The following is a 22555-nucleotide window of genomic DNA, read 5'->3' on the forward strand; positions in this document are numbered from 1 at the left end:
GTAGAGCAGAGCTTTCTCTTCTAACTGCCGAGTAACAGGGGCTGGAAGACCACGTGATGTTTGCTTCTTGGATATTGGAACCATGCAGCAGTGGTGGTCTGTGGTGTACTCCTTGCAGGATGTACTCTGACAGAAACGGAACCTTGCATCGGGAGGTCACCTGACTTGGCGTAAAGTGACACGCGCTCGGAAGCACGTTGTCGCGACGACATGATTTCTCCACTTCCACGCACCAAGTTTGCTTCCAGGCACAAACGGCAACACCAACCGCGTCGTTTCGTTTCGACTGGATCAAATATGCCATGGACAGCAAATAAACAATAACTCTCGCCAGCCATCAAATTCAAGTCGGCTGGGCTCCAAGCACGATTTCTCGGGCGTTTCCATTCCCCGAGACAAAGGCCCGAAGGCTCATGAAATGGCAGCCCTGGAGAGAGCCCGTCTGCGGATGGCAAAACTCGGCGACGAAATAGCGCTCTGCTTTGACGATGAGGTCATCTGCGAAGGATCAGATGCAGAGGACAGTCTCCTGTCAAAGGCGGAGCGACAGAGACGGCGCGAGGCTATCGAAAAACGATACATTGCTGGACATGCTCCCCTGATAATGTCAGCACAGCTTAGAGGACCATTCGACAAGAATAGCGGATGGGTAAACCCGTGGCAATCGAAACGGCCGACCCAAAAGCAGCCAACGAACAGAACGACAGTTACGGAACACCCGAATCTCGCTCATAAAACCACTTCAGTCGTCGGTTTGGGAAAGCGCCGCAGGGATGACAGCAACTCATCCAGCTCCGTTGGTACGCGAACCAAAGCATTGGCCGAATGTTCCAGTACATCAATGGATATAGTCAATAATCGCCAGCCAGAGCGGCCCCAACTACATTCTGGATTCAAGCGGTTTGTCGCGAATCAGCTTGAGAGGCCCTCGGATTTTGCGAGCCTGGACGAGCGGGAAAATATATTACAAAAGCCAGGCGTTGGCATAAAGAGGAGGGCTGATACAAACTGGTTAAAAGGGGCAGATGTTGGGAAACGCTCTCGCAACAACTGGTCAGATCCCACGTCGCCAACGCCGAAGGAGAGGACCCGAGATATCGTCGGCAATGACAAAGCTATAATAGATGCGTCTAGTATGTCTATGTCTAATGTGAGCATTGCGAAATTTAATCGACAACTACCTGCTGAAACGGCGAGCCTGTCTGAATTTGAAGATATCCCGGTTTCGACAGCAGACTCTGTACGCTCCACACGCACCACGGTCCAGAGGCGCGGCGATGGCAATATCCAGCCTACTCCCAATGTCACTGCCAAAAAAGCCGAAGATACGCGGCGTGAAATATCGGTGCGACCAGAGTCTGCGTCTAGAGTGTATGAGGAGTCGGCATCTAGTGCGGGAAGTGTGGATGGAGATGGGTTAGATTCGGCTATGGAAATTGGCCGCACAGCCCCTGAGTATTCTTTGAATGGAAGTTCATTCGTGGAGCCCGAGTCATCCTTTGGACACAAATCAGTACATCGATGTGATTCGGTGCTATCATTTGAGCCGTCGCCCGTTCATACTATTGCGCGAAGCCAACTAAGCCAGGAAATACTCCACGGCCTCTCACAGGCTTCTCAGCTAGCTTGTTCAGCTGAGCAACTGACACCCCGAAAGCCGGATGTCTCTGCATTGAATATTGCCGAAAGTCATCGCTCAGACCTAGCAAAGCGGAATGGTCTATCACCATCAAGTAAGAAGACGCCTTCGCAACTTGTCTCAGCGTCGTTAAACCATACATCACAAGCAAGAAGTCAATCGCATCCCCTCCAAAAAAGCCCAGTGGGGGTTAATCTGCTCAAACCTAAAAGAAATGACCGATCACGAAGCTTCGATTCTCCGTTGCCACCAGGCAGTTTGAAGTATCGCAGAGTCAGGCGCAATGCACCAACCACGGCCGAGGGCAGTCAGAATGGTGATTCACGTAAGGCTATTGAGAAGCAGAAGACACCTGAGGCGGCTCCTCTTCAGTCAACAGAGGTTCAAGATGATGCACACAAAAAAGATGTGGTGTCTCCCGCTAGCCAAGCCCTGAATTATGTCGATCTAGCCAGGGATCGGTTTTCAACCTTTAATTCCGGGCGGCTGCTGCAGCCGCCTGGCTCCGTGCCAATTATTGAGATAACCGACAACGACGCAGATGAGGATTCAGAAACGAAACCATTGGATAGAGATATTGACGATCGGGCGCCCACACATGCCTCTGTTCCTCCAATATCGCCAGTTACGAAGGATGGGCGCAATGAATTGGAAGCCGCGCACGAGAGCTGTCCTACGCCAATAATTGATGGTCGTGGAAGCGAAAGCAGTCTTGATACAACTGTTATGCCTTGTCAAGAAAACGGAGAAAGTGAGGGCCTCTTAGCCAGCGAACAGGCTCTTGGGACACAACCGCCTCCCATCGAAATTGCAGCGGAGACAAACAGCGGAAATGTCGAACACAAAGAAGAACTCCCTTCTTCTAAGGCCACAACTAGCGTCACGAAAGAAGCGACCATTGGAGATGTTACATTATCACAGGACACAGGCTCTCTACTAGCATCTCCTGACCTGACAGACAATGAGTCCACGCTCGTAGAAATATTACAACATGTTTCTCAAGGGCCCATTCCGAAATCCTCGCCATTGCCTCCATTGCCTGACATTGTCGACGACGAGCAATTTTCAGACACAAGCTTTATATCTGCCACTGAAGAGTCTATTCCGAAATCCCAACCCGCGCCTGCTGATGTTGGAGACGACCAAGTTTTAGAGGCAAGCTTCACGTCTGCTCCAGAGGAGGTCCACTCCCTTCCTGTACTGCAAAGTCCCTGGGCAGTTGAGGATGTGCCTGTACCACAATCCCTTTGGATCGAGCCTACCGTACGTACCGGGAATTTCTCAATGAGCCAAAGTAAAGATGCCGCTCTGCTGCTCGCGGGAACTGAGCCACATTGCTCTGGCGCCGGTTCACCCGTGCACAATGGCGAATCATCAGTCCGCAATTCCGAACCGCCCCAGACCAACGAACTCGTTTTCAGCGGCGTTGTATCTTCGTGGTTGATACCCACAGGTTCCCCTCCGCCATCCCCAAAATATCTCTCACCGCGCAAGTCTCACACTCCGCAATCGCCCACGGTCGGAAACGACGACCTCCTCCCCCTATCCAACCCCTGGGCGAACAACACACAGAGTCCAATAATACATCCACGCCCTATCAAACGAAAGAAGCGTGTTTCTTTCAATCCTCCGCCACTCGACAGTGACAGCGAAGACAAACAGCCCGACCAGCCAAACAACAAAACACCCCAGTCAAGGGACCTCTCCAGTCCGCCTCCACCACCCGAAGCTGAGTCTCTTACAAAGGGGAATAATTCATGTCACCGGAAGCTCAAGTGGACGAGTGGGATATTATCTAGGCGCGCATCGAATGACCAGCTTAGCGTGCCCAGAGAGGATACTGTCCCGGGCAGCCCAGGCGTCGGTGCAATGGCCGAAGCATTTTTGGCTGCTGATGCGAGGGCTCAATCTGCGGATAGCAATTCCGGAGAAGTGCGTGACAAGGATGCATTTACCGGGCCAGAGAATTTTGACATAGTCGAGGATGGAGAACAGCAGGGTAAAGTCAGCGCAGCTTCCGCTGTGCGAGCTGTACCACTTATGACGGAGAGCCAGCTGGTCAACCCCTGGGGCGATGAGGGTGAGGCTCCCTTGTTTTGTATGGCGGACTGTAAGCCTGAGGAGGACGACGGGTTGGTAGAGGATGTACTAAGTGATATGGATGCGATGCTGGGTGACTGGAATGTAGACGCTGAGTTGGATCGTGCAAAGAGGGAAGGAAAGGGGCAGTTGGAGAGAGATGAGACTGCCAGGGAGAGGCTGGTAGAGGCGGGCTATTAATGTATAATTGGAAGGCTGGGGTCTTGATGCTGAGCTATTGGAAAGCTCAGGTGTCATGGTACAAATAGAGATGAGTGGTTTTAATTGCTGGGGCTGGTTTCTTTACTGTCGCTGGCTAGCTGCCTTGTATAGAATATCAAACGCTTGAACCACCTCCCATTTATTTTATGACCATGAATACGAATCACTGTATAATCCACAAGGAGTTCAGCGTCATGCTTCAGAAACGAATACAGCTTAGTTTCTCAAGCCCTATAGACAACCTCTTCGCCCGGAGCATACATGAGTACCACGACTATCGCATTCCCTCCACCAAACACCAAACGCCCATTGTTAAACCCTAATAACAGCCTTTTATCTCCGACTTATTCAGCAACAACCTTTCTTTTTGACTTCTTAGCCTCAACCTCATCCTTCATCTCGATATCCTCAGCATCAACGATCAACGAGTCCCTAGTCCTCTTCAATCCCTTCATCTTCCTCGTCTGCAACTCCCCGAGATCCTGCTTGCCGAGATGTATCCTTCCGACCTTGTCACCCACAATATCAGTCGAGATGTTCTTCTTCGGCCTCTCCAGCGTCGTCCTCGCCTTCCTCATCGCCTCCTTGAGCATCGCCTCCTCAGCATCCTTCATTCTCCCAATACGGAAGTCCATGCGAGGTCCCATCTCCTCAACCTCCACGCGAGGCAGCTTTTGTCCGCTCTTCTTGGTCTTGATCAGGTACACCCTAAGATGGATTTTAGGCTTCGCCTCCTCCCCATCGACAGTGTCGCGTGCCGCGATAGACACCAGGTACTGCAACCCCTCCACATCAACCTTCTCAGCCGGCTCGCCCTTGAAGAAATCCGTGAAGAAGCTCTTCGCCATCGTGTACTCGTTCGGGATTGGGCTCTCAAACGGCGTACCGCTGAACAAAAGCATGGGCTTAAGTCCCACAGCGCACTTCTTGTTCTTGAACTGGCTGAGCAGGCGCAAGCTATCCGGATCGAGGTTGAGCTCTAGCATATCCAGGACCTTGTATCCGAAGGTACGCACGAGCGTCAGCGCATGCGGGCGCTTCTTGCTGGAAGAGCCGAAGACGAGCAGCGAGGCGTCGTTCTTCTCGCTGAAGAACTCGAGGGAGGCGGCATCCTCGAAGGGGTGGATCTCGTTCTTCTTGGTGAACTTCTGGGCTAGGGGTCGGCGCAGCGAGTACAGGTCTGTGAGCGCATCTTGGGTCTTCTGCGAGCACGAGGTGCCGCGGAGGAAGAGCGCCTTCTTGGGGTTCTCGACGGGCTTGGGGGCCTTCTTGTCGAGGGCGCGCTTGGAGCGGGCGTTACGGGGTTTTCTGGCAGTGGGTTAGTTTTTAATTGTCTTGTGGGGGAAATTTGCGATTGGAAACGTACATTTGGCGGAGCATTGTGATGTTGTGTTGTCTCCAGGATTCTGCTCGTCGCAAGCTGCCCTCATTGAAATCTGGGAAAAAGTTCTCGAAATGTTCAAATCGATAGTGGTCACGTGGAGATAATGCTCAACGTTGGCCGCTAGTAAATGTACGCCTTAAAATATAGGTTGTCTCTGTCACAAGGGAATCATCATGTCCACCGTATTCAGCATAGCATCCCTGTAGTTTGTGGGGTAAGTATTTGGACCATCCCACCCGAGTTATCAAGTCCCAAAGCCGACTCGGCCTACGATTATCTCCAACACCGAGAGCATCATCGTTCTCCAACTCCAACCGGCGCTCACTATATTACTACGCCTGTAACGACCTCAGCATTGTTTACTTCTTATCTCCTTTAATACCCCATGCAGATTTGCCAATAGCTCAACTGGCTCTCTGCTTTTGAAGGGTCTTTGCACTGAGCGACGTTATCTGAGATCTCAGCCGAGGCACATCAGCCAAAATGGCGACGGCTAACGCAGTATACGTGAGTAAACAACGCTGAAAACCACAACACTGCGTGATAGAATCGAGCTGACGAGAGGGAATATAGAAAGCGCTCAATGAGATAGTGCTCAATCCTAAATATGCCGACTTATTCGCCCTCGTGAAAGCCGCGCGCAATGGTGCTGTTTACGGTGCCAAAATCCGCTTTCCCCATGCCTTGGTGTACGCATCCTCTCCTGCGCTCGCTGTTACCCCCCTGGCAAGCAAGCATACTGACAGTGATTCCATAGCATGATCTTTCTCTTCCGCTCCGGAACGTAAGTCGCAATCCCTCGTCTCCCCGTCGGCTCAAAGCTAACCGCCCCTCCCTACAGATTCAGAGAAAAGGCCCGGCTAGTCTACAAAGCCACGCGCACACACGCCCAAAACCTCGCCCGCTTTGCGGTAATCTACAAAACGGTCATGATCGCGCTCCGGCGCCTCGGCCCGACCGGCAAGGAAGGCCCCTACGACACTTTCTTCGCTGGGCTGTTGGGCGGTTACGTCGTGTTCGGGCAGCGCAACCCGCGCACCGGCAAGGTGTCGAGTGTGAGCCAGCAGATCGTGATATACATCTTCGCGCGTGTGGTACTGGGGCTGGCGAAGCTGAGCGTGGAGCCGGGCACGGGGATTGTGACGAATGTGCAGCTGTCGAATAAGATTAAGGATAATGCGTGGCCGGTGTTTGCGGCGATGAGCTGGGGGGCGGTGATGTATGTGTTTAGGTGGCACCCGGAGAGCTTGCAGTCGAGTTTGAGGAGCAGTATGAGCTATATTTATGTGCAGAGCGATCATTGGGATAGCTTGAAGACGCTGGTGTGGCATAATAAATAGGTATCTGGAGAGTGGCAGTTGGGGCTTGAGGATATTGAGGGTGGCAGGATGGATTCATGGCGGGTTCATGAATGATGTTACGAGTAGGTTGCCGTCTGAGGATCGAGGGACCGTGTTATAGAGACGTATCTCTCGCAATGTTGGTTGATACAGCCATGGCGCATATGATCATATTAAGAATTGTAGATAGGCGCGCATATCAATAAATAGATTCTGTTCAAGAGACTGATCTGTACTTGTGCCTCCCAAAGTTCCGAAGAACTGTAGATAATAGCTGGTTTTATGGGAACTATGATTAAAATTGATGTGCTCAGTCAATCAGGGTTATAATCAACAAATCGATCTCTCATAAATGGAGGTAAACAGATATATTCTATTAGCTTTAAGGCTAATCTGATAAAATATAAAAACTTTCGATTCTGGTATTTCCATTCCTCGACATCCCCGCATCTCAATCATTTTATTCATAAAATCAGAACTGGCATATATGCATCCAATCTGGACAACGAGGATATACTACCACGATACTGTCATACTCATCAAATCAATCCACAGAACATAAAAACCCTTCAAAACGGCACGCTAGATACTCAAATCCACGAAACCAGTCCGCTCTCAACAGATCGGGCGCACTAGATTTCTCCGCGACTCAAAGCTTAATACTCGACATCGTCAGGGGCAAAAGCCTCGCCATCGGCGCCAACCTCCTCGTAATCTCTCTCGAGAGCGGCCAAATCCTCTCTCGCCTCGTTGAACTCGCCCTCCTCCATGCCCTCACCAACGTACCAGTGCACGAAGGCACGCTTGTTGTACATGAGATCGAACTTGTGGTCGAGGCGGCCCCAGGCCTCGGCGATGGCGGTGGTGTTGCTCAACATGCTAACGGCGCGGTCAACTTCTGCGAGCGCACCATCTGGGTTGGAAGCAGATGCAGGGACAACGACGGGCTTCTGGTAGTTGATACCGATCTTGAATCCGGTGGGGCACCACTCGACAAGGTTGAATGACTGCTTGGCCTTGAGACTTGCGACGGCGGCGTTGCATTCGCGGGGGACGACATCGCCACGGTACAGGAGCGCAACGGCCATGTACTTTCCAGCACGGGGGTCGCAGACGACCATCTGGTTGTTGGGCTCGAAGCACTGCAGGGTCAGCTCCTGGACCTTGAAGCTCTCGTGGCTGGACTTCTTGGCGGAGATAACAGGGGCGTAGGAGACGAGCGGGTAGTGGATACGTGGGAAGGGAACAAGGTTGGTCTGGAACTCGTTCAGATCGACGTTGAGCGCGCCGTCGAAGCGGAGGGAGGAGGTAATCGAAGAGACGACCTGGGCGATCAGGCGGTTCAGGTGCTCGAAGTTGGGGCGGGGAATGTCGAGCGAACGGCGGCAGATGTCGTAGATGGCCTCATTGTCGACGAGGAAAGTGCAGTCCGAGTTCTCGATGGTAGAGTGGGTGGAGAGCACGGCGTTGTATGGCTCAACAACGGCGGTGGAGACGCGAGGAGATGGGTAGATGGCGAACTCAAGCTTGCACTTCTTGCTGTAGTCGGTGCTTAGGCGCTCCAGAAGGAGGGAGCCAAAACCAGATCCAGTTCCTCCACCGAACGAGTGGAAGATCAGAAATCCCTGGAGAGATGAGCAGTTATCTATTTGCATGTTAGTAAAGGAATGCCTTCATGTTCACGATGCAATTGGCGGATATAAATGCGACGAAGGTCGCATAAAAGATGTCCAATCTATAGATATGGTCAGGATAAAGGCATAGTCTTACCGGCGACACGTCGGACTTTGTCAACCACAGTGTCAACCAATTCCTTGCCAATTGTGTAGTGCCCTCTTGCGTAGTTGTTTGCTGCATCTTCCTTGCCGCTCACGAGAAGCTCTGGGTGGAATAGCTCTCGGTAGGTACCAGTGCGAACCTCGTCGATTGGGCTGGGGTCGAGATCGACAAAGATAGATCGGGGAACGTATTTTCCGCCTGAAGTCTCGTTGAAGAAGGTCTCGTTAGACCCGGTTTCGGCGATAGCTGTGGCCTCGGGATTCGGGCGACCATCGGGCAAAAGGCCATGCTCAAGCAGATAGCTAGGAACAAGTCAGAAAATCAGTTATAATTATAAAAAAATATTAAAATTAACAAGTACTTACAGCTCCCAAGCAGCATTTCCAAGCTGAACACCAGCTTGGCCAATGTGGATGTGACAGATCTAAGCTCCATGTCAGAACAGCGACTTCGCGCTAACGAAATGCTCACCGACTCTCACATTGGAGAGTCTAATGAGCAGATAGTACGGGTTAATAGGTCTTACTTCGCCCCTCATTGTGTCCAAAGAATATATTCAAATGATCAATATGGTGGGTAGTATCGGGTATCAATTAAGCACAACTCGACAAGAGAGCGGCGTCTTGCTGTGCAATAATATGTGGTTGTTAAAAGGAAAGGGGGTAAATGGGGTCAATGGTGGGGTTGTGGCGTTGGTTAGAGGCTTAGTCATCAGTCACATGATGTGTACACTGCGTATTAAACAACGATACGGCGGCTGTTTATGAGGTATAGAAATGCCATCTATAACATTTAGATGAGTTAATAGTCAACTTTGCTTTACTTCAACTCAAATCATATAAATATTGGAAGGCTTATTCATAATTAGAATAAACTAGAGGATTATGAAGCTCTGGCAAACCTTAAGACCCTTATATTAAGGTTTTCTGGAACGCGTTGCTCTGCCAACACGCGGCAGCGATAAGCCAGAAGCAGGCGCGTGTTTGGTGATCAGGGTCAGACACGGGTTGCTTTTTGTGCCACGAAAAGCACGAAAAGCCGGCGACCTTGGACGACAGATACTAACAACAGATACACATTACGACAAAAACATCAATAAGGTTATAATACGAATTAGCAAAAGTTATCACGAGGCTGTCTGTCAGCAACTCGAAACACTTCACGACGCGCCAATATCTTCCCAACACAACAACGACCTCCATGTCGCATAACTTATAACAACATCGGACTCAACCAACAGCAACCCGCGATGGAGAGTGCCTGGCTGGATTCTCTGTCGGAAGATTGGATTTCACAGCCAAACTCCGAACATTCTCCCGCAGGTTCCCTCCCATCACTTCCAGGAAGCACGCCGCCATCATCAAATTCCGTTCAAGAACGCCCCTTCGCAAGTCGCATACCAGTCCTGAAGTCATTGGGCCAATCCAGCCATGATTCAAGCGCCCTGCCTTTGAGTGAGCGAAGTCCGAATTCTTATAACGTCCCCATACCACATACCTCGAAACAGAGTTCGAAATTGCGAAACGAAATTTCAGGCGCTGGGCAAGAAAGACGGGTTTCGAGGACCCTGTCGGTATCATCTTCCCAATCTGTTCAGCATCATACGGTGAAGCATAGATCACTAAGCTCATCACCACAAAAATCGCGAAATACCCCGGAATGGAAGAAGAGACTCCTGCATGGGGACGTTGCCTACGGAGACCAGCGTGATTTGTTTAGTCCAGTCGGCCTGGAGAACATATTCAAGCCACCGCCACCAACAAGACAATCTTCAGCCAAATCATTATTGGAGCTGCAATCTAAGTCGGAGGATGTGACAATGCGATCAAGCCCTCCTCCATACAAACCTAAAGTGGTGCCACAACCTTCAGAACGGCAAGGTCCCAAGCCCATAAGTTACAAATTAGCAGATACCGGCAGCGACCAATTCTCAGAATGCGACCTGAGCCAAAGCAGCAGCTTTCGACCGCGGAATACTGTCAGCCGGAAAGCGTCGAGTCGAAATCCCTTGGTCCACGACGTTGCGCTGGAGGAAGCTGTCGTTGAGGAAGAATCAGAGGCAGAGAATGACGAAATTGAGGATTTGGAGCTTTCGAAGGGAATGGACAGCGATTCCCACCTCCAAGTTACCCCTCAGAAACAGGATATCGATATTTTGAGCAAACGGCAACCGAAATCTCCGCTCAAGGATCCCACGCCTAAACGAAGGCGAACATTACACGACTCTGATATTGACAATCTGTCTATTGACAATGTCGTCTACAATTCGGTCCTCGAAAGCCATCAGAATATCCAGTCAATCATTGGCAAGAAGAGGAAGGATGCCAGGCATGGCAACGATAACGAATCCGCAAACCCTGAAGTCATGGCTACGCGCCAGGTCCTCCAGCCTCGTACGCTATCTGTGAGCCAGCGGCGCAATTCCAGTTCCGAGATTGATCTCAACACTGTTTCAAGACCACCGCCATGGAGCCAAAAGGAATTAACGGAACAACAGCAAAAGATTGCAAGAGTTCAGGCAGAACTAGACATGACGCGCCCAACAGGCCCTTTTGTTGGGATTAACCATCACATGTCGAATGACAACCGCAAGCCATCCGTGACTACCCAGGACTTCTTAGATGAAGCCAAGAAGATCATGGCAGGAATTCGAGGAAAATCTCGGCCTCAAAGCGGATTGAATAGCCTCGAGGAGTCGGAATCGGAAATATCCAGTTTGAACGAGGCATCCGAAAACCCCGATCACGAGGACTCTTACCAGGAGTCTACAACAGAGCCATTTTCAAGGCCGCCGAGTCGCGAAGGTGGTGCGCCTGTACCTCGGCAAGCAAAGGAACAAAGTGATCCAGAACTTCTGAGCCACTTGAAGAAGTATGAAGAGTGGAGCGATTTTGATGCATTGGTTGCCTCGTCCATCCCATCAACCGTCCCCGTCAAAACCAACGAAGACGGGGCAGTTAAACAGGATAACAATGGAGACGGAGTCGCTGCAAAGGCTACCGGTTGGACTTTGAACCATGACATGCCTTACGAAAGCGACCCACCCAATATCCAAATCACAGAATATCCCGAACTTCAGCGAAAGCGAAAGCATTCTACATCGTCTTTACCAGTTGGAGGTGATGACGGAGCTGTCCACTCACATGGATCGAATCCATCCTCAGGGCACTCAACCAACCGGTCTATTCATACCGGATCCTCCAGAAACTCGGATTCTCGGCGGATAATAGCACCCCATACCGTTTCCCACCTCATCCCAGAGCAGCTTGCTGGAATGGTATTCGACCGTGAAAAGGGCATATGGGTAAAGCGCAAAGCTACTGACCCAAAGATCCTGGGGAATGCGTTACCCTCAGATGACGATGATCCCTTTGGAGATATCCCGGATCTTACTGTGGATGAGATACAGGAGATGCAGAGGATACGGGCTGTAACCGCAAAGCAACGCGAGGAATCCCGCCTTTCGATTGTCCAGGAGTACCAGGGCCAGTTTAATTTCTCTAAAGGCGAAGGGCTTGGCGCACATCACGTATTTGGGAGCGCTCCTACAACGAGTGCGACCAAAAACAGTGGATCCGAACCGTCACTTTCTGCGCCGCCTACATCAAGCGGTGGCATTCCTGACACGCAAGTAACGACTTGGGACGAGCAGCCAGAAGCTTCTACTAAATCTGATATCGAGGCCATTGCCGACACAGACCCGATAGGTGCTACTCGCGAAAAGACCCTGAAAGAAGTCATTGAAGAAGATGCTGAGGAGGAAATTTCAATCAATGAGAGCAGGTCACAAGTATGGAATGATGTCAAGCCTCGACGCAGTGTAACCATTTCATTCTCATCGCCATTTCCGTCTATGTTGCAAGATAACTCAATTGAGCACCCAGCGTCTCGTATCTTCGATCACTATCATGAAGAGGAGCAAGATGTGAGTATCAATGGGCGAGCCGAAGCTTCGAAGTTTCAGCAACGGGAATCCACAACTCAACTTCGGTCGTCCCAGCGCAGTGCGCCTCGTTGCTCTTCCTTTGGCGCGCAGAATTTCACCAGGCGTCCCGTGTCCCGCATAGACGAACGCGACGAAGATTCGTTTGCGGAATATATGGAAAATGGAGGTGCCCGGAGGAATCTCAGCATTGCTGTCACGACCCCGATGCCACTGAGAAACACTTCTCGTCAAATTTCGACCGTTCAGCAGACTCCCGATATTGGAATTGGCCATGGCTCTCTTTATCAGCTAAGCCCGCTATCTGATTTCACTATGAACCATGCCGAAGAGTCTTTTGCGTTCGAAGTCAGCTATGTAGCGCCAGTGACCCGTCATCAGCCCGGCTCAAAGAGATCGCTATCGATGACCGTTAAAGAGCTCGTTCAGCGTATAACTGATGTGGAGCCTTACGAGCCTTACTGGCCGCATATCAGGCAAATCGATCTGAAGAAGAAGAAAATACACAGCTTGCACATGTTGAGCAAATTCTGTGGTCAACTCGAAGAGCTCGACGTGTCTGATAACGAGATTTCGCAGCTCGATGGGACCCCGGAAACCATCAGGAACTTGCGCATTACACACAACTCCCTGTCTGACCTGACCTCATGGCAACACTTGAAGAATCTCCAGTATTTGGATATCTCGAACAATGACCTTGCTACGTTGGAAGGACTAAAAGATCTAGTTCATCTGCGCGCTATCCGAGCTGACAACAACAAAATTGAGTCGGTAAACGGTATTTTCGGTCTTGATGGTCTCATTAGCCTCCGCCTGAGGAACAATGTAGTTCACGCCGCAGACTTCACTGGTTGCAACCTCCCTCGATTAATGGACCTTGACCTCAAAGGAAATAAGCTAAAGGCCATTGCTGGCCTCGAGGACTTGCGATCACTCGCGACTCTCCACCTGGAAGACAACTGCCTGGAGACTTTCAATGAGGGCTCCAACCATACTTATCATGGATTGAAGTATCTCAAGCTCAGCGGAAACAATCTCCAGCAGATTGACGTTAGTCACTATCCGAATATCCGCCTACTGTACCTCGACCGCAACCGCCTTGGGAAAGTCACTGGTCTTCTGAAGGCAAAACACATCGATAGCCTCTCGATGCGCGAGCAGCGCGAATCGGTAATTGACATGTCCTTCCTGGACCAATGTTTCGAAGTCAGGAAACTCTTCTTGTCGGGCAATCTCCTGCCCAACTTCGCGCCTCGTGTCGATTTCCTCAACCTGCAGTACCTAGAGCTCGCAAACTGCGGCCTAGAATCACTTCCCGCCGAGTTCGGGCAGATGATGTGCAATGTACGAGTGCTCAACTTGAACTTCAACGCGCTGCACGACCTCAAACCCCTTCTGGGCATAGTGCGTCTCAAGCGTCTTCATATCTCTGGGAACCGCCTCACTCGACTACGGAAGACTACTGGTGTCCTCAGCCAGTTCTCGAGCTTGTCAAATGTGGACATCAGGAATAACCCTGTGACGCTGGGCTTCTATCCTCCTGTCACGGAGACGAGAGTTGCTCTTCTTCAGCGCGCAGAGGAAGACGCCGAGGTGGCCGTCGAGGACCCATTTACTTTGCTTGATGCGGATGAGACAAAGGACAAGGCTTATGCTGGGCGGTTGGATATGGAGACTAGGATGAGGAGGAGGGTCTATGAGATGTTGATGGTGGGTGGGTGTCAGAGACTGAAGATGCTGGATGGGTTGCCAGCCAATACGGAGATCGCGAACGTTAAGGATGTTGTTTGGGATGAGCTAGTCAAGATTGGGCTTGTTCAAAATACTGTGGGGCAAATCGAAGCTCCGGCAGCTGAGATGGCGCCGCAAACTCAGGATGAGGAGCTGAAAGGTGGGGATGTGGATCCCGTGCAGGATGAAGTGGTGGAGAAGAAAGAGGAGCAGGTGCTGGAAGCGAAGAAGGAGGAGGAGCGGGAGAGCCAGTGGCCGGCTGAGGATAGTTTTGCTTGAGCGCTTTTACGAGACGATGTTTAATGACTTGGTTGTACAATACCATGAGGGCGGCATTGGGAGGAGTTTTGTTGGAACTTGGCTGTTTTACTTTTGTATAAACAGGGGCGTCTTCTTGATTGTCGTTTTTTAGGTAGAGAAGCTGGCTATGGAGGTTTATTGATGTTGATTGCCAAATCGGATGCTCATGAAATTGCAGAGTTCCATCCAGTGTCCGTTATTACGTTTCTCAGCCCTATATTGAGAGGGTCGAGAGGTGGCCAGTGACAGCCATGCGGTGCCGCCGCGTGGTTTCATTTCCACGATGTCGCATCCTTCCCGTGTCTGGATATTGCGGTGCTAGCTAGCGTGTGGTCAAGGATGCTTGTTCTCGTAGTGCCGCGTTTTAGTTCCCTGCGGCGATCTCCTCGTCGTCCGCGGTTCAAAATATCACAATCAACAAAACTATAAAGTCGTATAAATTCAAAATTTATTCATGGACCCTCACAAACTGTATCTGCCGTTGTTTATGTATTACCCAAAACAAGCCCCCGCATGCGTATCTGATACATCCGCTGCCGCCAAGCAAACGCCGCACGCGGATACGATCGTTGTACCTGCAAGTACCTTCCAATAATAAGTCGGTTGGCATGCACCTTCCCGCTACACCACGTCGTCGGCCCAACATTGCTCGCATTGACCGCGGTGGCTTATTATTGAATTTATTTCCATCCCCTCCCCTTCCCCCGCGCCGAATGCAAATTGCCAAGACGTAATTAACCTCCAACAAACACCCACAGCCTCACAGGATCCCGGGCCCATTGCCGCCTGTTCCCTCTCTCGCCCCCCTCCCTCTCCCCTCTCTCTTCTATCACCATGAACTCCGCCTCCTCTTCCTCCTCCATAACAGAGGCGTCGCGCGCCAGGATGCGCCCTATTCCTGTTCACCCGTCGCGGCTGCTGCCACATCAACAGATGCATCGCGAGGGCCCTGTGCCAAGGGCGCCGGGGGAGCGAGAGCCGGACTTCTATGAGCGCATGACGCCGCGGAATCAGCGACTGACGCAGCTTTATGTGTTTTCAGCCGTCGCGTCGGGTCTGGGGTTGTATTTGTTGGTGTGGAGTTTGGGGTTGATCAAGTCGGAGAAGCTGTTTAGTGAGGCGGCGAAGACACACTTGTTGGCGCCGTATGGGTGGGCGGGTTATGGGTTGGTTGTTGCTGCTGTAAGGATTTCACTGGGGGAACGGGATTGATTATTGAGGTACTGACTGACGGATCTAGTTTGTGGCTGCGGTATTATTGAGCTTCGCCAACATTATCCGCATCGTCTCTGTCGAATCGCCACTGCCGGAAATCTTTGCTGCAGCTGCCACTGGCGCCATCTCTACACTCCTCGTCGTCTTCGGCATCATTAGCTACTCCACCACCGTCAACGCAGGCGCCGAAGACGGCATCCCGTACGACGTCTGCACCGCCCCCGGCGCCGACCCCTGGAAGCGCCTCCCATGCAACGACGCAAGCAGGAAACGCTTCCTAGTCCAGTTGGGCGGGCTCATCTGTGCAGGAGCAGCTGCGTGAGTACCATTCCCATCCCAAATCCTCCTGCTTTCATCCACCTTGGTTGCACCTTTGGGGGTATCTGTCACTTCAAGCTTTTCTTACGTAAACTTTGACCGATTGCTAACGTGTAACCCTCCCACAGCTTCTTGTGTTTCTTGTTATTCGTGCTGCACGTGAGCGAGTTCCGGAATCAGAGGAGTCAGGGGGGACTCTATGCACGGACGAGGGGATATACGAGGCTTAGTCTCAACCCGTATGAGGTTCAAGATGAGGATGAAGACGTGGGTGCTGCTGGACCGAGTGTCCATCTCAAGTGAAGGATTGCAAGGGGGATATAGAGATAGGAACTGATAACAGGGGGGGGGGGCATGGTGACGGGTTACTGAGAAGGCCTGGTGAATAGTTGGGCCAGTAAGAAGGAGGCACGGCGATTGGGACAATCTTTGGACTGGAATATGACTTGCGTGGGACATTTGGTTGGGAGGGTATTCATGTTTTGATCTGCATGGTTTTGGAGGCGTACGATGCACCCGAGGGGGGTGGTGTATATAGGAGTCTCGGCAGCGGTTGATGCCGGGAATAATGATACTTCACAATGGCATCTCACCCGGGTTTGTGATACTGGGTTCGATTTATCCCTTCCGATTTTACGCGTGGCTATGCGGTGTTGAGGTGCATGGAATGGGGTATAAATGGAGGGCAGTTGCTTTTATTTTCAAGACTAGGAGTAAACCAATGATCAATGGAATGTGGAGGGGCGGTGTGAAATCACTTGGGGCGAAACTGCGATATATATCAGTGACTAGGCAACCGTTGATAGTGAAGGCCCAGAGAGGAGGAGGATGTTGCTGTCACGGAGCTGTTGCTGTCACGGAGCTGTTGCTGTCACGACGCTGCTGCTGTCAGGAAGCTGCTGCTGTCACGAAGCTGCTGCTGCCGCGAAGCTGCTGCTGTCGAATAGCTCTTTCGGGAAGGCATTACTTCCGAATGGCTCCTGCACATACTCCTGAACACATGAGCGTAGGATAAACGCAACGATCATCACGCTGCACGCAGTATGGAGATTTAGCCCCACAGCTCCAACATCGAACATCATCATAAGTATCTTCGATGAGCTGTTTAGACCATTAAATAAATTGGATATGGCAGATTTCCTCTCCCGTTGAGAGACCTGCGTGAAGCAGATGAGAGATTGAGGAGATGATCCGAACCATTCCCAAGCATCTGGTTTAACCCCGCTACCCCCGGGACAACTTGCATAGTTACAAAGCAAAACAAAGGATTCAAGAGTTCAAAAAAGCGAAAGACTCATCAGATCGAAAGAGATCTGATGAGGAGAAAATCACTTGATTTTTCTTTTTGATGTTTGATGTTTGTGATAAGTAATATTATTTATTTTTTGTCGTCGTCGTTGTCGGGAGTCGAATTGGTGACCTTTTCTATTCATTTCCAACGCTGGCCAGATTGTCCAGACAGTGGTACTTCCACTACGCCACTGTGCCGCTTGAAAGGAGAGGAGTTAAGTTGAGTTATAAGGGGGTGGTTCGCTTGGTGTTGGGTGATATTGGGTGGTTGGCCTGAGGAATGGGGATGATAAAGGGGATGGAGATTGTAAGCGGGAATGGACGTAGGCGGGAATGGGCGTTGGCGTGAATGGGAAGTGGATTGTTCATACGGTTATATTGCTACATAGATACGTCTTATAGTACCTTCTTTGTTCACAACTTCGACTTTCCCTTCGTCTCAGCCTCCCAAGCCCGGACTCTATCCTCCTTCCCTTGCGCAACCTTCTCCAACTTCTCCGCATCCGCCGCATCCTTCTTCACTCTCTCCTCATGCCCCTCCAAGTGCGCAATAACCTCCCGATACATCTCCTGCTTCAAAACACCATAAACCCCGCTCTTCGACCGCTGCGTCAGCTTCCTCTCCTCCACCAACGCAACAACCTCCTCCCATCCACCCAACTTATCCACCATCTGCTGCTCCAGCGCCTCCTTCGCCGTGAACCTATGAGCCTCAAGAATCAAACTCCTGTACGACACAGGCGACAACTTGGCCTCGAAAATACCCAACATAGCCGGCTTAAGCGGCGCGCCGAAGTCCAGCTCGTTCAAGCAGAGGTATCCCCTCGAGGGGTTGAAAACGCGGTAATCGTGGTGCATAGCCAACATGAAGCCGCCAGCGAAGGCGTGGCCATTGAGCCAAGCCACGGTGGGCATAGGGTAGGCTGCCAGGCGGGCGAAGAGCTTGTACAACGTGACATAGTAGCCGGGGGTGCTCATGGCATGGTCGAGGTCCAAGCCATTGCTGTAGAATTTGGTGATGCCGGAGGTGGTGATGACGACGCCGTGGGGGTAGCGGGCTTCGATGATGTCGAGGGCGAGGAGGAAGGCTTCGCAGAAGCTGGTGACGAGGCGGTTGTCGGGGGGGGAGGTGAAGGTGAGAAGGTAGGTTTTGGGGGCGGGCTCGGTGACGGTTACGGAGCCGTTGGAGGACTTGATGGGGATGCTGAAGAGCGTCTTTCCTGCTGGGGATGCCATTGTGAATGCGGTGTAATGGAAGTAGAGGCTGGCTGTAGTGTATGGGGGATATTATAGGGATCTATGTTCTTGGATGTGTTTATATTTTAAAAAGGCGGCATGAAAGCCATCTATGGTCCCGGGGACGTGCCGAGGTCGACGTTAGAATGATTACTTATCGCCAGCTCCGAGCCAGTCAGCCTTGCAAGGTGCGGGATAACTTCAGTCTTTATTTCAATGTGACATCGCCCATTAAAGTTAAAAGCATATAGCATGTTAATATATATCCTCGTCTATCTTAACAATCGATAATAAACAAAAATTAAATATTAGCCTCCAAATCATGTCGCAGTGTGTTGCTCTTTATAGTTTTTCACATGCAAAGCCAAGTCCACTCAATGCTCAGCCTTCCCAAATGCCTAAGGCTGCTAGCGCAAGGCTACCAAACTGCCCCACAACGCTGACGACGTCAGGGATACAATCTGTCATCCCGCCTACCACAAGACGGAGCTCAAGAAAGCTTCAAAGCCGCAACAATGACGGAAAAAGCGAAGACGGAACATATCGTCTTCTTCCACCCCGACCTGGGCATTGGCGGCGCCGAACGCCTCATCGTCGATGCGGCCGTCGGCCTCCAGAAACGCGGGCATAAGGTGACCATTTTTACGAGCCACTGCGATCCCCAGCACTGCTTCGACGAAGCGCGCGATGGTAAATCTTCCCACGCCTATCCTCATAAATCCAGAAACTAACAATCACAGGCACTCTCGACGTCCGCGTCAGGGGAAATACCATAATACCCTCCACCATCCTCTCGCGCTTCGCCATCCTCTGCGCCATCCTGCGCCAAATCCACCTCATCCTCCAAATCAGCCTCACCTCCGAACTCTCCGCCCTCAAGCCCACAGTCTTCTTCGCCGACCAGCTCTCCGCTGGACTTCCCCTCCTCCAGGCCCTCTACCCGAATGTCGGAACCTTATTCTACTGCCACTTCCCCGACCTGCTCCTCGCAAAGGGGAGGCAGAAGTGGTATAAAGCGCTCTACCGCCTCCCCTTCGACGCTTGGGAGGAATGGAGTATGTCCTTCGCCGCCTCTATCGCCGTAAACTCCGCGTTCACTAAATCGATCGTCACTGCGCAATGGCCCGCCCTCGCCGCCGCCCGCACGCTATCTATCATCTACCCCTGCGTCGACGTCTCGGACAAGCCTGTGGAGAATACAGACGACAACACCCTCACCTGGCAAGACACAAACATCATCCTCTCCATCAACCGCTTCGAAGCAAAGAAGAACATCGATCTCGCCATCCGCGCCTTCGCCGGGCTCCCCAAACACGCTCGCTCGTCCGTCCGCCTCGTCCTGGCGGGCGGCTACGATCCGCGTGTCACTGAGAATGTCGTTTACCATCAGGACCTGCTCCTGCTGGCTGAGGGCCTCGGTCTCAAGACCGCTACGACGAAGAACCTCGTCACGGCGCTGCGGGTACCGGATGATGTCGAGGTGCTGTTTCTGCTTTCGGTGCCGGGGGGGCTGAAGGATGCGCTGCTCCGTAGTGCAAGGCTATTGGTGTATACGCCTGCCAATGAGCATTTCGGGATTGTACCCCTGGAGGCGATGTTAGTAGGGACTCCTGTGCTGGCGGCGAATACGGGGGGGCCGCTGGAGACGGTGGTGGATGGAGTGACGGGGTGGTTGAGGGACCCGGAGGTGGTAGAGGACTGGACGAAGGTGATGGATTCGGTGTTGCATAAGATGACTTCTAAGGAGCTGGAGAAGATGGGCCAGAAGGGGAGGGAGAGGGTTAGAGCCGAGTTTTCGGAGGAGAGTATGGCGGAGAGGTTAGAGGTGTTGATGGGCAAGATGGGGCCGCCGCCGAGGAGCGTGAGGGGTGCGGCTGTGGCTGTTGTTATTGTGTATTTTTCTGTGGTTCTCGGGCCTGTTGTTTCGGTGTTGAGTTTGTATAGTAGGAGGTAAATGTAGTACCATCTTTATTCACACTATCTTTGCGCGAGGTTAAAAATAATGCTCGCGTACCTAATATGCACCCTCCATGTGTCCCAGAAACTCCCGAAATAAGAACAAGAACCCAAGTCTCCACACCCACGCGCCCCAATTCCGTATATACACCGTAACCAAAGACCTCGCCTCAAACAGCAATACCCCTCTGAGACCACCCTCCCGGCCCCTTCCACGCCCACGCCCACAGCAAGCACGCAAGCCACACGCTCCCCGCCATCGCCCAGAACGTAGTCTCATAGCACCCCCGCCCATAACAAAGCACATCCGTATCCCTATCCTCCACACCCCCCTTCCCCGCCGCCCACTGATACACACTACTATACACCACCCCCCACACCGTCGCCCCCAGCGCCGGCACGACCGCGACGATTCCCCAATTTGTTCCGAAGTTCTCCACACCCCAGATGACGCTGATGATAATAGGAGTGATGCTGAAAACCGCTCCGTAACCAGCTCCGATGGCTGATGAGACGATCCAGAAGCGCTCCCCGTTACCCTGGATGAATCCGCTTGCTAATGCAACTTGTCCGCCTGCCATGAGGATGGAGAAGAAGAGGAGGAAGACGATGCGGGAGATTGTAAGACGGGAGGGGCGAAATGATGGTGGACGAAGGGAGGAGATGGATGCAGCCATGTTTTCGTGGGGGCGGGAGGCGGGAGCGAGGAGGTCGGTGAGTGTACCGGTGAGGATGCGCGCGATGGTGCTAGTCACGGCGACGATACTCACATGCGTAGCTGCTGTAGTTTTAGTCTCGCCCTTGACGCCTGGTTCGAGGGGAGGGTAGAGCGTCCCAATGATGGTGCCGAGATTATTAACGAATGCCTCTCCGGGGCCGGTGACGAGGAAGAAACCCAGGGCAAGGAGCCACATCGTCGGATCAGTCAAAAAGATGCGCGTCTCCTCATTAAGCAAGAACGTCTTCTTCCTTGCCTCCAGCGCCTCCCTCGCAGCCTCCCTCGCCTTCGCCGCCGCCGCCAACCGCCTAGTCGAAGCCGTATCATCCGTCGAATCATGACCATTAATAGATCCATAATCCCTCGCCGCCTCGCCCCCCCTAAAAAACGCACTATCCTGCAACAACCCACTCGCCTCCAAATTCTCCAACGCATCATCAATCAGCTCATCCTCACCCACAACCTTCAACCCCACCGACCCCAGCAGTCCCGCCGCAAGTAACGTCACAGCCAGGAACAGGAAATACATAAACGGCTCCACATCCCCCTTGCCCCCGCCCGGCAACCGCTCATAAAGCACACGACTCCCAATCTGACTCTGCCACATCCCACTCAGCCCAAACGCCGCTATCGGCGCCGCGAGCGCAAGTCCCTTATGTTTTCCGCGCCCGAAATTCTTCGCACAAGTCGTCACAGCAGACAAATACATACTCGCCGTCCCCATCCCAATCCCCACAAACGCCACAACCATACACGCAAACGGCCAACCCCCCTGCTCCTCCGGAACCACCACCTCCGCCGCACCGCTCCGATATGTGAATGCCGCGAGGGTATACCCGAGGCCGAACACCACCCCCGCGAAGAGCGACAGCGGCGCGGGGCCAACACGGTCGCAGAGGTATCCGAAGATGGGGACGGGGAGGTACATCGCCAGTTCGGCGGTGATGGAAATGATATTCACCTGCAACTGTGTGTAGCGCAGGCGCTCCTGGAATAGGTGTCCGTAGAGGGAGTAGGCGGTTATAGAGCCGGCGCAGAGGCAGGATACGATGGCGCTCGCGAAGGCGAAGTAGCGCCGCATGTCGCGCTGGTGCGGGGTTTGGTAGCGGTCGGGGAAGTGCATGGAGCTGCTGCTGCTGCTGGCGGGGTGGAGGGTCGAGGTGGTGTCTTCGGGGGAGGAGTCGGATTCGGGTTCGGCGGGGAGCTGGAGGAGGGGTTGGGTGGGGGAGGAGGGGCGGCGGAGGATTTGGCGGGGCATTGGGAGGTGGTAGTGGTCTGGGAGACCGATGTGAGGTGTATGAGGTTTTGGAGGTAGGACAGTGTCCTGGGTTAATGCGTCGAAGTTTATATCGCAGAGCTTCGATGCGGATGTCGTTGTTGGGCGTTTGATATGTTGGTGGTTGGT

General features: G+C 52.3%; 9 protein-coding genes across 9 annotated transcripts; 5 read left to right on the forward strand and 4 right to left on the reverse strand.

Annotated features, from left to right (window-relative positions):
• The first annotated feature begins 230 nt into the window (after positions 1–230).
• On the forward strand, positions 231–4093 carry VE01_07813 (uncharacterized protein). The gene has a single exon (XM_018277246.2). It carries the CDS (start codon positions 419–421, stop codon positions 3917–3919), a length of 3501 nt encoding a protein of 1166 aa, XP_018128017.1. The 5' UTR covers positions 231–418; the 3' UTR covers positions 3920–4093.
• Positions 4013–5379, reverse strand: RPF2 (rRNA-binding ribosome biosynthesis protein rpf2). The gene is made up of 2 exons (XM_018277247.2): positions 5307–5379; positions 4013–5248 (listed from the first exon to the last, which is right to left on the reverse strand). The coding sequence occupies exons 1-2, from the start codon at positions 5318–5320 to the stop codon at positions 4285–4287; spliced, it is 978 nt and encodes a 325-aa protein (XP_018128024.1). The 5' UTR covers positions 5321–5379; the 3' UTR covers positions 4013–4284.
• A 195-nt stretch (positions 5380–5574) lies between these two features.
• On the forward strand, positions 5575–6886 carry VE01_07815 (uncharacterized protein). The gene is made up of 4 exons (XM_018277248.2): positions 5575–5831; positions 5898–6013; positions 6082–6108; positions 6166–6886. Exons 1-4 carry the CDS (start codon positions 5808–5810, stop codon positions 6662–6664), a joined length of 666 nt encoding a protein of 221 aa, XP_018128023.1. The 5' UTR covers positions 5575–5807; the 3' UTR covers positions 6665–6886.
• Positions 6887–7017: 131 nt separating this feature from the next.
• On the reverse strand, positions 7018–9081 carry TUB1_2 (alpha-tubulin). The gene is made up of 4 exons (XM_059463911.1): positions 8970–9081; positions 8809–8867; positions 8435–8745; positions 7018–8309 (listed from the first exon to the last, which is right to left on the reverse strand). Exons 1-4 carry the CDS (start codon positions 8979–8981, stop codon positions 7321–7323), a joined length of 1371 nt encoding a protein of 456 aa, XP_059319491.1. The 5' UTR covers positions 8982–9081; the 3' UTR covers positions 7018–7320.
• Positions 9082–9226: 145 nt separating this feature from the next.
• On the forward strand, positions 9227–14750 carry LRRCC1 (leucine rich repeat). Its single transcript, XM_018277250.2, has one exon. It carries the CDS (start codon positions 9693–9695, stop codon positions 14394–14396), a length of 4704 nt encoding a protein of 1567 aa, XP_018128021.1. The 5' UTR covers positions 9227–9692; the 3' UTR covers positions 14397–14750.
• Positions 14751–14870: 120 nt separating this feature from the next.
• On the forward strand, positions 14871–16826 carry VE01_07818 (uncharacterized protein). Its single transcript, XM_018277251.2, has 3 exons — positions 14871–15599; positions 15658–15950; positions 16079–16826. The coding sequence occupies exons 1-3, from the start codon at positions 15252–15254 to the stop codon at positions 16251–16253; spliced, it is 816 nt and encodes a 271-aa protein (XP_018128026.1). The 5' UTR covers positions 14871–15251; the 3' UTR covers positions 16254–16826.
• A 777-nt stretch (positions 16827–17603) lies between these two features.
• On the reverse strand, positions 17604–18587 carry VE01_07819 (uncharacterized protein). The gene has a single exon (XM_018277252.2). It carries the CDS (start codon positions 18474–18476, stop codon positions 17655–17657), a length of 822 nt encoding a protein of 273 aa, XP_018128025.1. The 5' UTR covers positions 18477–18587; the 3' UTR covers positions 17604–17654.
• A 210-nt stretch (positions 18588–18797) lies between these two features.
• ALG2 (Alpha-1,3-mannosyltransferase-like protein) lies at positions 18798–20469 on the forward strand. Its single transcript, XM_018277253.2, has 2 exons — positions 18798–19166; positions 19217–20469. The coding sequence occupies exons 1-2, from the start codon at positions 18992–18994 to the stop codon at positions 20428–20430; spliced, it is 1389 nt and encodes a 462-aa protein (XP_018127955.1). The 5' UTR covers positions 18798–18991; the 3' UTR covers positions 20431–20469.
• Positions 20392–22549, reverse strand: MCH1 (putative transporter mch1). The gene has a single exon (XM_018277254.2). It carries the CDS (start codon positions 22406–22408, stop codon positions 20603–20605), a length of 1806 nt encoding a protein of 601 aa, XP_018127956.1. The 5' UTR covers positions 22409–22549; the 3' UTR covers positions 20392–20602.
• Between the last annotated feature and the right edge of the window lie 6 nt (positions 22550–22555).

This window comes from Pseudogymnoascus verrucosus, assembly GCF_001662655.1.
Source record: "Pseudogymnoascus verrucosus strain UAMH 10579 unplaced genomic scaffold scaffold_40, whole genome shotgun sequence".
Lineage (NCBI taxonomy): Eukaryota > Fungi > Ascomycota > Leotiomycetes > Thelebolales > Thelebolaceae > Pseudogymnoascus > Pseudogymnoascus verrucosus.

Coding starts and splice junctions, on each gene's coding strand:
- VE01_07819 (XM_018277252.2), bottom strand. CDS start 18,476: ATGGCATCCCCAGCAGGAAAGACGCTCTTCAGCATCCCCATCAAGTCC.
- LRRCC1 (XM_018277250.2), top strand. CDS start 9,693: ATGGAGAGTGCCTGGCTGGATTCTCTGTCGGAAGATTGGATTTCACAG.
- TUB1_2 (XM_059463911.1), bottom strand. Junction 8,746..8,808: donor GGAAATGCTGCTTGGGAGCT/GTAAGTACTTGT, acceptor ACTTGTTCCTAG/CTATCTGCTTGAGCATGGCC. Junction 8,310..8,434: donor CAAAGTCCGACGTGTCGCCG/GTAAGACTATGC, acceptor ACATGCAAATAG/ATAACTGCTCATCTCTCCAG.
- MCH1 (XM_018277254.2), bottom strand. CDS start 22,408: ATGCCCCGCCAAATCCTCCGCCGCCCCTCCTCCCCCACCCAACCCCTC.
- ALG2 (XM_018277253.2), top strand. CDS start 18,992: ATGACGGAAAAAGCGAAGACGGAACATATCGTCTTCTTCCACCCCGAC. Junction 19,167..19,216: donor CTTCGACGAAGCGCGCGATG/GTAAATCTTCCC, acceptor TAACAATCACAG/GCACTCTCGACGTCCGCGTC.
- VE01_07813 (XM_018277246.2), top strand. CDS start 419: ATGGCAGCCCTGGAGAGAGCCCGTCTGCGGATGGCAAAACTCGGCGAC.
- VE01_07815 (XM_018277248.2), top strand. CDS start 5,808: ATGGCGACGGCTAACGCAGTATAC. Junction 5,832..5,897: donor CGACGGCTAACGCAGTATAC/GTGAGTAAACAA, acceptor GAGGGAATATAG/AAAGCGCTCAATGAGATAGT. Junction 6,109..6,165: donor TTTCTCTTCCGCTCCGGAAC/GTAAGTCGCAAT, acceptor CCCTCCCTACAG/ATTCAGAGAAAAGGCCCGGC.
- VE01_07818 (XM_018277251.2), top strand. CDS start 15,252: ATGAACTCCGCCTCCTCTTCCTCCTCCATAACAGAGGCGTCGCGCGCC. Junction 15,600..15,657: donor ATGGGTTGGTTGTTGCTGCT/GTAAGGATTTCA, acceptor TGACGGATCTAG/TTTGTGGCTGCGGTATTATT. Junction 15,951..16,078: donor ATCTGTGCAGGAGCAGCTGC/GTGAGTACCATT, acceptor ACCCTCCCACAG/CTTCTTGTGTTTCTTGTTAT.